The sequence below is a fragment of the Populus euphratica genome, unplaced genomic scaffold, assembly GCF_000495115.2.
Source record: "Populus euphratica unplaced genomic scaffold, PopEup_1.0 scaffold2132.1, whole genome shotgun sequence".
NCBI lineage: Eukaryota > Viridiplantae > Streptophyta > Magnoliopsida > Malpighiales > Salicaceae > Populus > Populus euphratica.
The window spans coordinates 8,782-22,741 of NW_011501967.1; the positions used below are offsets into that span (position 1 = coordinate 8,782).

At 38.7% G+C, this 13,960-nt stretch overlaps 1 protein-coding gene and 1 pseudogene across 3 annotated transcripts; both read right to left on the reverse strand.

The window, feature by feature from the left end:
• Window positions 1–289: 289 nt before the first annotated feature.
• Window positions 290–4,821, reverse strand: LOC105118678 (uncharacterized; annotated as a pseudogene).
• Window positions 4,822–4,919: 98 nt separating this feature from the next.
• Window positions 4,920–13,825, reverse strand: LOC105118677 (pre-mRNA-processing factor 39-like). 3 transcript variants are annotated; one of them, XM_011016669.1, is made up of 14 exons: window positions 13,651–13,825; window positions 12,749–13,238; window positions 11,775–11,884; window positions 11,136–11,365; window positions 10,343–10,510; window positions 8,551–8,923; window positions 7,914–8,057; window positions 7,492–7,644; window positions 7,291–7,407; window positions 6,985–7,065; window positions 6,719–6,868; window positions 5,931–6,230; window positions 5,673–5,777; window positions 4,920–5,532 (listed from the first exon to the last, which is right to left on the reverse strand). In XM_011016669.1, the coding sequence occupies exons 2-14, from the start codon at window positions 13,206–13,208 to the stop codon at window positions 5,419–5,421; spliced, it is 2,505 nt and encodes an 834-aa protein (XP_011014971.1). In that variant the 5' UTR covers window positions 13,209–13,238; window positions 13,651–13,825; the 3' UTR covers window positions 4,920–5,418. The 3 variants fall into 3 exon arrangements, with proteins under 3 accessions (XP_011014971.1, XP_011014970.1, XP_011014972.1); XM_011016668.1 differs by having other exon boundaries at window positions 5,928–6,230; XM_011016670.1 differs by lacking the exons at window positions 11,136–11,365; window positions 11,775–11,884; window positions 12,749–13,238; window positions 13,651–13,825 and adding an exon at window positions 10,669–10,961 and having other exon boundaries at window positions 5,928–6,230.
• Window positions 13,826–13,960: the final 135 nt, after the last annotated feature.

The following is a 13,960-nucleotide window of genomic DNA, read 5'->3' on the forward strand; positions in this document are numbered from 1 at the left end:
AATTACGCAGAGAAAGACATTCAATTATTCAATAACAAATACTTGTGAAAGAGATTCTATTGCAAAATATCAACAGTTTTGACTGGGACCTATCAGATCAGTGCAGGAAAATCCTGGCAACTCTTTGTTTCTAAGGAACCATGCTCAACTGTTGTATCAGGCAAGTCTCGTTTCAGTTCTTCTAGTCTAATTCTGATTTGTGATTGACCAGAACAGCACAGGGATTTTCAGTGATAAAACAAACCGTAATGACAAATATTCCGCAGACATAGAGAGACCTTCAGGGAGGATAGAGGAAAGCGTTCATTTTTCATTAAGAGAAAATTACTCTTCTAACCCATAAAATTAGCACATCAAATCCACACACCACCATGTCGGGCTTGAATCAAAATTTACACACTCGAAATGCATGGTAAAAACCATTCGAGGCGTATCTATAGCATCAGAAAAATCACGCGTAGAAACTCCATTTACGTGGAGATGACACACTTCAGAAGTAGTGCACAATCGAGGGAAATATTCGATCAGGGATCAGCAACTCAAAAATCCTGTATAACCACCACCTTCCGATCTAATTCAAGCAGAGAGTGATTCTTCCTTTCCATACTATCATTCCCTGATAACCTTTTGCCCTATTGTAAAGCATCACCGCCTCTTGCTCTGCTGTAGTCACCACCACCATCTTGATTGCCTCCCCTGGCCTAACTGCAGGCACCAAAACGCCCCCATGGGGCATCTGTTTGTTAACCTCTACCTCTTCCCCTTCCTCCTGCACACAGCACAAAATATACAAATCTGTTTTACAATGCTACTTCAGTAATACAAGGGTTTAAAGCATTGGCTGCACTATGCGCACAACAAAAAACACAAGGATGTGGCATTTGATGACAGTAATATTACTTACCAAAAGCAACATGGAAAATCTAAGTCCTATCACAGGCGCATGAGCAAACATAGCAACCACCACCTCGGTCATTAAGGTTATTGTGCATCTATAATGGATAACATCACAATCACCACAAACAAACACCTTTTTGTGGCATCAATTCTATCAAAACTGCCACTGCTTAAAATGAAAAGATTATCAACCAGATAAGATGGCGCTACCATCACTCACTCCACCCATCCTCTTTGACTCCTGCCCATAACCATCCTTGAGTTACTGTTCTGAGCAATATAATGCTTTTGTTCAATTTTTAGCTTCAGAATCATTTGATGAAAAAAAGTTTGTATGCACTATACATGCATGTGGATGCCTGTGCCTGTTCCTCAATTAAGTGAGTGCATATACTATCTTTGAAAACCTAGGACCGTAACTTATTGACCTGACTGTACATGATACCTCTATTCAGTTTGTAATATAGCTGTGTTTCTCCCCACAGATTATGCTGGCACAAACCGCATGACAGTTCCTTGAGTTTAGAACTTGTAAGACTGTCCAGGATGCATGCAACAGTATCACAGATGGTACATGTGAACATGAACTATTGGCATGCCATCCATGTCTACAGTTAACTTAATTGATCTCATGGTATTATTTGATTTTAACATCATAATAGAAAAGGACTTTTCCACCAAACAATTACATCTAAATAAATAGAGGAGAAATGTATGAACATACTTCCACCTTGAGAAGCAATGCTGCTGCTTGATCTTCGCTCCTCAATGTAGACTGGCCTTCCAGCCAGCTGTATTGGAGATGCCTACATTCAAAAACCATGAAAATATAAATAAAAAAGTTGATCTGAAGAAATACTGCAAGCAAAAAACAGCACTAGAAAATGTAGAAACCTCTAGGCATAAACATGCCCACTGTTTGCATCATGAAGAATGGTTTATGCCCACTGTTTGCATCATGAAGAATGCAATAAATACTATTGAATAAAGATGTTCATGTTTTCCAAAATATAGACATGGATTTAAATTTCTATCGTCAATTTTAGAAGGTTCCCCATATCTGACAGTTCAAGTTTTGCACATATTAATAGCAAAACATAAAAATCATAGCTTTAATTGATAGCCTCTAACCAAATCTTTGCACGACAAAAGAAAATCAAATGAGATTTAAACAAAGCAAAACTAAAGAAGTTAAATCTAGTGAATAAGAAAGTTCATGCATATGGACGCTAAAGGATATGAACAAGCAAAGAAAAGCATGTATCAACAACGGGCATTGATTAGTTGGCAAGTTAATAGGATAAAAGAAAACAATCTTTTCATGATATCAAATTCAAACCTTGATTGCATTTTGAACACTCAGAAGATCTTCAAACTCAACAAAAGCATAGCAAACACCAAAAACATCCTGCATGAATCAATTGCTATTTCAGCCAAAGTCAAGGTTACATGCCAATATGAAGAGGGAAGAGAAGCAAAAAAAGTTCACCTTGCGGTTCCTAACAAATACACCTTCAGTTTTGACTCTCACAAAGTGTTTAAACTCCTCAATTTCTTCAGCAGTAATATCAGAGGGCAAGTTTCTCACATAGAAAGATTTTAGTTCAACTGTATGAGAGGATGATCAAGAATCAACTTCATGTTTTCCAGTTACATAATTTTCAAACAGCAATATGTTCTCCCAAGTTTCAAACATTTAGAATGCAACTTGCATATATGAATATCATTAAGGAAGAGAGCGAGAGAGAGAGAGAGAGAGAGAGAGAAGCCATAAAAAAAACATTATGCACATAGGTCAAGTCACCCAACTAGTGCTGCTGCTGCCAATAAAATCGTTTATGTTTAAAGTTTAGCCATTGCACAAATATTTTCCTGACAGCAAGGATCATGTGGGCAATTAAAAAAGAGTAAGACATCAACTCCTCCCAAAGCATAAATCAAGAGTTTCATTCAAAAGTAAGGTAGAATGAATAAATTAAGCAAGATCACTCAAAAGTCCAGCCAAGGGAGAAAAATATCACTAGAGTGTTGGAAGTCATGTATTAAGATAAAGTTTTTAAGATAGAATCAAGAGTTTGACCTTCATCTAGTACCTAGCTATCCTCTGTAACCTCCATTCCAGATTCTGGTGCAGATGACAACACTGATTCTGGCTGCTAAGCAGTGGGTGTTGGCATGTGATTCCAATCAGAAGTAGTAGGGGCAGTCTTGTTAACAGGTGGCTGAGTGGCAACTGATGATGAAAACTGCCCCTTAGAAACCTGTAACTATCACACATCCACCATCAGAAAAAAAAATACATATTAAAAATTACTCCACTTTTCACGTTCCAACTAAAATAAGTTGACAGTAACGATACTGCAGGGGAAAACATGAAAATAAAAATAACTCTATTCCGGTAATATTTTATGCAAATACCAACCCGTGCTCACTTGTACATACTTTGTCTTCTTCTGATTTAAATTTTACTACATATGTGCAAAGTTTATCATCTTGATCTTTCACATCTCTTATGGAGTTGATGTATCATGTAACCCTAGCTTTCTATATTAAGAAGGCATAAAAAAGTTGATGGTCTTGACAGACCCAGACACCACCACCATAACACCTCCATTCCATGAATCGAGAGAATTGATGGTCTTGATTTCAATTGCAGTGAGGTTTAGAGACATGACAAGTGCATGGATTTGCTGGAGAGAAACAAAGGAGAAGCAAAAAGAAGGTGAGTAAATTCCACAAGAAGGGAAAATTACGAAATAACTGACTGTCAAGAATTTTCCTAACAGAATAAATAATTCTTCTTGGATTCCCATTTCAACCCCGATTGTATTGGGCAGAAACCTTCTCCGGCGGATTTTAGGCATACATGCAAGAATCAAAACAATCCGCATGGAAGAAGGAGGAGTACCAGCATTGTGTTGGCAGATTCAGTAGAACCAGCATCGATACGAGTCATGTTACTGCTACCCGCATAGAATTGATGTACGAGATCTCGATGTTGTTGGAGAACCGGATAGTACTGCCATACAAAGTAGGAACCAACCTAGCAAACAAAAATCAACACTCGCCAACCTACCAGAGATAAAGGTTCAAACAACAAATATGGAATCGTACCTGAACTGCGTTTACAGATGGATATGCACTCGCCATTTTTATTAACCAGTAAATTACCCTTGTTAAACAGCAACTCGCTTTTGCTCCAAAACAAGAGCGTGGGAGAGAGACACTGAGATTTAGTTACGGTTTGTGATTATGATGTATCTTGTTTGCAACAAATAGTGAGTGGTCACAGACTTTCGTAAGATAGAAACGAGAGAGAGAGAGCGAGGATGATGATATATATACTAAATCATGGCTGTACGCTCATAACCGTCACGACGGCGGAGTAGCTTCGTTGGTTTTGCTCCATCCGATTATCTACAAGTGAATCTGTGACTGTCAGGGAAAAAGCTATTCACAGCATTTTCTTGCAACAGAGGAACTAGAGGTGGCGGCGGCCGGACCCCCAAAGTGGGAGCAGAGCAGACAATCCTTGCATCCACAGGACTAGGGGGCTAACTTCCTCTAGCCAAGGCAAGAAGCCATGCAGAGCAGAAAACGACCTTTTTTCTTCTTTTTTTCAAGCGTGCGCATCCGAGGCGCCCACCCCTCCGGTGACGAAGAAAAGAAAAGAACTCCCCCTCCTGCGCGAAGCAGTAGAGGCGAAAGCCGTGGGGTTTCAAACCAACCTCTATTAAATTATTGCTCTCAAAGAGGGTTCTTAAATTAGTATTTTCTTTAATAAAGAGGACAGCGCGGAAGGGGGTGAGCAGCTGCGAGAGCTCCCTCTTTACTTTAGAGATGTTTAAAGCAATATTTTATGCGCATCACAGCCAAGTTCCGAAAGGTGTACACTGCCATTAACAATCAGGCTTGTTGAGGACGAATTAAAATAATATATTTTTTTAATAAATTCTCTTCATTTTCGTTAAGAATCATAATTAAGATGACCTCAATTCTCATAATCCACGTAACAAGTAGCCTGACAAATTCACTCAGTTAGCTTTTATAATTTGTTTTAATTTGCCTACACATTTCTTCTTACATATTAAAAAAAGAGAGAGATATAACACGACCCGCACACTGATCTACACTGAAAATACTCCGAGACACTCACAGCAGGCACAACCACCATCAACAGGAGTTTAGTTGCGCGAACCACCAAAATCGCGAGGATTTGCGTCCACCTAACTAAAGGAATTAACCATTTTCCGAGCATATTTACGTTCTTGTACGTGTGCAAGACAAATGTTATGAACACGGGGAGGGATAAGGGTAAAAGATTTTTATCGTTCACCGAAGTACAACCGCTACCTACAGAGATTACTTCCTCATCTTCCTCTCCCTTGTGTGCATTTTTGCCTACACCACACCATGCTGCCCCTTGTTCCAAAAAAAAAAAAATCCAATGTTACGAGTAGATTCAGCAAAGAGATGGGCACAAAGGAAGAGAAGGATACACGCAGGATAATTCCTGCCAGATCAGTAGTAACTCCCATAGTAAGGTTGTGGAACAGAGGCTGGCTGCTGCGCTGGAGTCAATGCTGCTGCTGCTGCTGCTGCTGCTGGCTGCACGTAACTCTGTTGTGGGAAAGCCTGCTCGAATCATAAAAACACCATCAGTTATAGAAACAGGAAGTAAGATGTCAAGAAGAAGGAAAAGTGGTATTTTCATTCCAGTAGTGTATAGACAAGTGAGCCCCCCCTCTCTTTCTTTTTCCTTTTTTTTTTTTTACCTGGGCAGGATAGGTAGGAGGATAGGCACCATAAGCAGCCCCTTGTGCAACTGATGTAGGAACTTGAGGACTAGTATAGCTGCCTCCATAACCACCATATGCAGCCTAATTACATAAAAGAATAAAATTTGGAATATCAATTTCATGAGGTAAACCATAATATTGCTTGCAAGACACTTGATGATGGCTGAAGACAAGCATGCGGCTTCATTCATTATCAAATTACTAGTGTCCTTAAGTAAAACGGTAACCTACTTGTTGATTATAGCCGGGAGTCCACTGTTGCGTCTGTACTTGTGTGGCTGGTGGCCAGGCTTGAGGCTGTAAGCCATAACCAGCTGTCCATTGATTTTGTGCACTTGCATATGCCCCCATCAGAGACTGTGCAGACAAGGTGGCATCAGAATAGGGTTTCACTATTTTTTCCCTATCTGAAGAAAGGTAATCCTCTGCATGGCGCTTTTTCAATTCTGACTTGCTACTGTGGGGTAAGAAGAACTTGGCATGCCGATCAGCAGCCTTCTTTATAGATTGAGCATCTCCAACGACACCTAAAAACTGAAGGGGGAAAAACCAACGAAAACACAAGGAAATGTGATGAGAAAACTAGGCTCAGCCCATTCCAACACAAGAATCCTCAGTCAAGAAACTCAGCACCTCTTAAGGATAACCATTGCCAGCAAAATGTCCAAAATCAATATCATATTAACATATATTCATTGTGCAGTGACTGAACTAGAGTATGCCCTGTAATACACTAATAAACTTCGAACAGTATTCCAGATTGTGTAGCAGAAGGAAGTCTGTAATTTGATAAAATGTAAACCAAACTAGATTCCAGAGTCTACTTATGCCTCCTCGACACACACCACAAAGCAATTCTTAACATACTCTTCAATGGAATAGTAAATCTTTTGAACTTCTAACATAGTACAACCCATATGAATGGAGAGAGAGAGAGGGAGGGAGAGAGAGAGTTGTACACGGCAGCGTAAATTCATATAACTGTTAACAGTAAGGTTAACTGTAGGCCAAAATTTGATTACCTCCAAGAAAATGCAAGACAGCTCTTCCCTCTCACAAGCACTGGCAGCATTGACACTGTCCGAGCTGGTCAAAATGAAGTTATCAACCAACGAATCAATATAATCGATTCGTTTCGGCGGTGGCAGGAATGTCTCGAGATGTATCAGGGCCTGTGTACAAATGTAACAAACAGAATATTAGTAACAGGAGAGCATTGTGGGAGTTATAGCTTCATCAAAGATAGTGTTTCCATGCTCAACTACAGAGAGAGAGGGAGAGCAGAAACCTCGAGAAGTGGCTTTGAAAATTGGGCATTCTCAAGTGCTTCGACTAGAACCTCTCTGGCTTTCTCTACATTTTTTGATGCCTGCATTAATAAGGATTAACCAAAAAACATTGCAGAAAGGATGAAAATATCAAGAACACTGGCCTAATACATCAGGCATTTAGAATAAATGGTAACAAGAAGAGAAAAACCGGTATACCAGGAAATCATATCTGAAGTTATACACAGCCATTAGAATTCAAAGACTAAAAGGAAAAATAAAAAAAAAAAAAGCCCCACAAATATGCACAGCACACATAGACCTACCAAATATATGAACCGGGCATATTGTGCATACAATACAGGCAGCACTTGTGAATGCTCTTTTCCCTTTTCAATGGCTATAGCCTGTTCATACAAGGAGAAGGCATCTTCAAGATTCCCCTGAGTAATAGAAGAAATAAGTCAAACCATGTGGCATCTCAATCACAATTGAGAAGTGCTAAAAACTTGCTGCAGCTATCTTACCAACCGATGCTCCATGTTTGCATGCTTAGTGATTGCTTCAAGAAGACCAGGGGCAATTTCAGCATGCACAACTCGGTATGCAGCTCGAGCACCAGGTATATCCCCATTTTGCTCTTTGAAGCGCGCCGCAAAAAGGTGAATCTCTGGTTGTCTCTGTTAAATATTCAGTTCATAAAGTCCAGGCATGATGATGAAAGTAGATAAAGTAAGAGACAAGGCAAACAGCGCTGCTAACATGCAGCCATGCAGCTTCATTTTAATTAATGCATTAGACAACAAGCACGTGGCAACATTTTGGTTTGTATAAAAAACATAAAAGCAGAATTAAATCCACAGCAATTACCAAAAGTTTACCATGACATGCAATAACTAAATACAAAAGATAATACAGAGCAATAGAACAAGCCTCAGAAACTTCACACCTTGACAAATACTTGAGTTGCACGAGCGAGAGCATTATTTGCAAGATCCATATTCCCACAGGCTTCCATGCACAAGACATAGCGTATCCAATATTCGGTATAATTGGCACATGCTATTATGCATCTTTCATATAGCTTGACCACCTGACTCAAGAAAACATGCCATCACAATCTAGAAGGTACAATTGAATCCATCACCATATTAACAAAAGGAAAGAAACAAAGCACAAAGGAGATATGCATAAGAAATACTCCATTGGGGAACAGAAAGGCCCCTCAAATACGAAAGGAGGGACCCTCCTTGCCAGACAGAAGATGTATAGGAAGGCAAGAAGATACCTGCATGCATAACATATGAATTTTAAGAAGAATAAAACTTTAACACGTACAGGAACCTAGTCTACTAGTCTACTGACAAACGAGGGTTTGAAATACTTAGCCTCATAGAAACCAAATCGAGGCCCATGCTTTAGTCTCAGTTCAATTTCCCGTTAAAAATGTTGCTTCATCCAATGGTTTAGCCAATAAAGCATATGACGCAGCAGATATTACTTAACTGTAAGCCAATGTATAACAAGGTACAGCTAAAAACTAAAAACCAAAAAGATCAATGAAGAACTTAAACAAACCCAAATACCTTATTGAAGTCATCCTCTCTTTCTATCATATCCAAATAGTTATGCCAATTTTCAAGCTCTGCGACATTAAGGGGCCGCACATGAAAGTAGGGCCTCCTAATAGCATTTTCAAAGTCAGAGATCTTAGAATCAAACTCTTTAGCTTTCTTATATATCTCTTCTCTAACGGCGATATACTTCTCCAACTCCTCTGCTTCTCCTAAGCCAGAACTTACAGGTTTAGAAGGCAGTTCAGCTGCATCAGGATGGACCTCTCCCTCGTCTGCTTGGCCACCATCCTCCAGAAGTGTACGTGCTGCAGCAGCAGCAGCAGCTGCTTCCTCAACGGTCCTTAATTCTGATAAAGGTCGACTTGCAGCAAAAGCCTTAAATCTGAAGGCCAACAAAAAGAACATATGTAAAACTACACTTCTTATTCGCTTTTTTCTTAATGCTTGTGCCATGTATCTGCACTAAACAATCATATTTAAGCAAAACACTTCTCCTTGCCCTTTTTTTCTTTGATAAGAAAAAACCTTGTCAAAGAACAGAAAGGTGAAATCCATGCAAAAAAAAAGAGTAGATAACTTGCAGTATGGAATCTAGATCCAAGCTAGAAGATCACCAACAAATATAAAACAAGTATTTGAACTTAACAGCATCTAGAAACACGTAGTAACCATTGTAAAGGACAAGAACTTTGTAGAGCAACTGAGATACTAACACATCTAAGTCAAAGCTAATCAATCAGCAGACTTTTTGGGAAGACATGGTAAAAAGATCCAGTAAAATCAAATTTGGCAAAGATCCGATGTTTGTTTCAGATGGCATTGTAGCCTGCCATGCCAGATACCTTTCAGATGGACAACCCTTGTAAAAGTGCAAAGAGTGAAGTAATAAATATGCCAAAACACGCAACATGCTACACATGAAAACCTGGACTTTACTAGAAGCATACATGCAAACATTTTTCTAGAACCCCAACAACTTGTTAGGGAAGTAAATACTAACTTGGACACAGATCAAGAAGGCATGTTACTCATACTCAAATATAGGAGTAGGATAACATCCACACCAGAAATGGATATATACATTTTTTCTATGTTTCCCATATTTGAAGGATCAACCCAAGCACCCAAGCCTATATGAGGCATCCATATATGTCTCATATGAGTACATCAGGGTAGGTACAAGTCATGGCAATGCCCTAGAGTTGACAACCACCTGCTTTCCCAGTAAAATACAGTGGTAGTTTAAAGAAAAAACCAACACGAATCTACTTTCTAGTGAAAGACCTTTATGGTCGAAATGGGAAAGGTGTTCATACACACGAGAAACTGCTTGCAATACCAAAGTAGGGACATCACTCAATTCAAAATGAAGTTCACGAGGGGGGGACAAGAACCATTAAGTCAACAAAAAAGTCAAGTGTTACAAAACTTAGTCTTCAGCCAAAACCAACTAATTGTCACATTCAAAACATGGGACAACATTGAATCTAATGCACACAAGCTTTGATAGTGTGCAGATCAAAAAATAAAAGTAAGAACCTTAACTAATGGATCCTAATCTGAAGACTATTATTATCACAAAATACAGAGTAAAAATGGCACCTGAACCAAAATTTATGCATAAGAAAACAAAGAGTTGTCTCCTCAAACAAATACAAAATAACTAAACCAGCTACAAACACATTTCAACATGTAAAAAATGATATTATGGAATACAAAGATTTCATAATTATATAACACAAATCATCAACTCAATACATGAAGTTAGCCAATAATATGCAAATGCTAGAACAGAAATTACCTATTGAAATAATCATCCAGCTTTCTGTTAGGAATCTCTAATATCCGTGTATAAATCATGGCAACACGGCCCCACTCTGCATGCACCTCTTCATATTCGATGTACTTGTCCCAAAGGGGGTAAGACAGATAATCTGTTCCAACATAAGCTAATCCTCGCTCAAAAAGCCTGATTCGCAGAAAAAGAGAATCATATGGTTAAGATATAAATATGGGCACAGCACAATCAATGCAGACACTTCCATAAATTGGACACCCGAGAATATTGCTGAAGGAGAAGGAACAATTCACTCCTAACAGCACGACACTTCCAAATGCTGCATTTACCTTCCTGATAAAACCATTCTATATCTGAAATCCGGCACAGAATGAGGCCATCTTAGCCTTTATTTGATGAGATCTTCCCAGCAGCATTTTGCATATTGATGCACCTCAGAGTCTCAGTTTAAGACAGCCATAATTCATAATTAACTACATTACTATGATGGCGCCCTTGAAAGGAGGAAGGAGAGATGGGGTATAATGAGGCCAGAAAAAATAGAGTTGGCATACTAAAAAAGAATCAAACAGCTACTCATCCAGCAGCCTAAAGTCAAAAGGTTTGCACACGAGAAATGTATTTCTAAAGCATTCCCATCAAACCTTTCGCCATTATGTGAGAAATCACTGTTGCAGGCGCACTGAAATAATGTTAGAGAGCAACAAAAATCACCAAATCCTTGTGACACAGGAAACCAAATGATCGTGATTCCAACATGGGCTGATAACAGAACAGATGTATGTACAGCTATTACCTTCTAATGGTCTCTGGATCTCCATACATGGATATGGCAGACATGCAATAGTGCAACCAAATGTCCACCGAGTACGTGACCCCGAGAACAGCCTGTTCATAGACCTCCACAAATTTGTCCATAAAACCAAGGCGTGCTTCATGATCTGCATACTTCTTCCAATATCCATAACACAAAGGAAATTCACCCAAAAAAGCATCATACACTTTTTGAATTTTCAATATCTTGTCCTGCATAATGTACAGGTGAACACATTAGCCCCACTAGAACAAACACTCAGATTGCAGCTACATACATATAAAACAAAGTAAGTTTAGAAAGAATAAGAATTAGCTTCAATTGATAATTGGTATAGCATAGTAATTCATTTTCCTCTATTATTTAATTGTCAAATCCTAATTTCTTACAGATTAATTGACAGTTTAATCATTTGAGTACAGCTGGGACCAGCTCAAAAGATGTCTTGAAGGTAATCTGCTTTTCATCCAACTTATGGAAGATCAAACAAAACAAATTTACTCCATTTTCTGAAATTCAGGAAATTCAAAATATCTTTAATTTTCACGAGAAAAAATATGTTTGCTGGCAAAAATATGAGAACAGAAACCAGCAGTTCATCATGTGTCAGATATTTCATACCCCAGCCACCTTCTCCGTCTCATCTATCAAGGCAGTCCATGCATCAAAATCCAAAGAATTAGCCTTCACAATGCTCCACAGCCGGTCTTCTTCAGCTGACATTTCTGGCACTAAAAAAAAGGGAGAAAGCATTAGGTAACACCTCATAACTGCTGAGCAGAATCATCTGCATACAGTTTTGGAGGAAAAAAGAGGAAATAATAGAGAACGTCAATAACATGGAAACATTCATTTCACAAGGAAACAGACTCTCCATTCGACCCTAAAAGGGAAAGCAAGGAAGTCAACAATATGAGTTCAAGAAAATTATTCATCAAAGTTATTATTGGAACAAGGATCGAAGGACTCCTACACATTTGGCATAAGCTTTTCAAGGATTGCATTTTATATCAACTTTTCAACCGGATTTGAGTGAACAGCCTGCTGTGCTCATCAATCATTTCACTATTCCATTTAGATTCAGATTGAAGAATATGTGAAGCATTTGCTACAAAGCTCCACTATGTTTCATGCATAAGAACAAAATCATCATGTAAACCACCTAATGCCTTGAAAAGAAAAGGAAAAAAAGTTGAAATGCCTAAGAGTCACTTGAAAAAGAAAAGATAATACTTTAGTGTATCACTGGGATTCAAAAGATGCAGGGACCAAAAAGTGTCACATGAAATTGTAAAAACCTTGCTCTTACTTTGCATCAGACGGCTGTAGCATGCATCCTATTATCAGCTGTGCACAAGGAAATTTACTAGTCCTTTGTGAGATCATTCAAGAAATGGAAAACAAAGGAAGCTCTACCTAGTTAAAAGTTTTCAGAGTCAGGTAAATTCCATTAATACATTTGGAGAAATGATAAACCCCTCCCATTCTTGTATAGCAAGGTCAACATCACAAGCTCTTACTATATTCTTTAAAAGGCTATATTATAATCTCAACTAACACATATACATATAACAAGCATGGCAGAGAAGACATACCAGAACGATCCACGAACTGTTGCACAGCATCAGCTCCACCCACAACCTCTCCAGCATTTCCATTCTCAACTGATACCACAACTCCAGCTTCAGTACCAATGTTTCCATTTACAGCCGAATCATACCCAGAAGCTTGAGGTGGCGCAATAGATGCATTTTCTGCCACAGCTGCATTGTTAGTAGTACTGTCCATTCCAACAACTGCCTCTGTCCCATGCGTTGCCTCTACATGACCATGTAGCACAACAGAAGTAGAATCTGTACCCTGTGCATTTCCAGTATGAGCTGCCTGTGCTGCAACAAAAGAAGCAGTGAAATTCCCAGTACACTCTGCAGTGTAAATGCCAGGACCAGGAACAACATTTGAAATGGCATCAGCATAGCCAGTAGAAGTATAGCCAGCCGCTGTATAATCCATAACTGCAGATGGTTCAGTTACTACTGTCTCACTATCTCCCATACTCTACAACTTGTACTGCTACAGTATAAGCTGCGATAATACAAGCATAACACATTTTAATTATCATGTTCTAAGAAAATCCAGGAAACCACGCAATTCGTTTCAGCCTTGAATTCATTTAGTTGAACACGATTGACAAGGATTTAATTAAAGCATTCAAGCCTCCAATCATAATTAATATAATAAAACAACAATTATGATATTGCTAATCCAACATATTCACAAAATTTAGAAAAGTAATACGTAAAAAAAGAGAGCAAATATTACACGCAATTCTATACACATTCCATTCATTTACAAACATTGAATCAGATCGCAAATGGCTTGACAGATAATGAAGCAATAAGAACGACGAATAAACCCAAATTTCAAGGTCTTGAACGCAAAACCCTAAGTGAAGGCCGTAACTAAGAGGAAGAGACGAAAGAGAAAATAGAGTTACCTGATTGTGCAGAAACGACGCCGCGTTTGGCTCGACAGAAAGTTCTTGGCCTAGCTAAATTGAGTGAGAGATCTTTGGGATTTGGGTTGCTTTTTTGAGTTTTGGATTTTGGTGGGTAACTAGACTCCAGTTACACCGAGAGGCGCGAGAGCAAAGTGAGTTGCCGACGCGGAGCTCGGCTTTTATATAATGCATGGGAGTAAATTATAAATTAGCTCCTTTAATTTTGAAAAATGAATTAAATAGTCTCTTTAATATATATATATATATATATATATATATATATATATATAATAAAAAAATAGAGAGA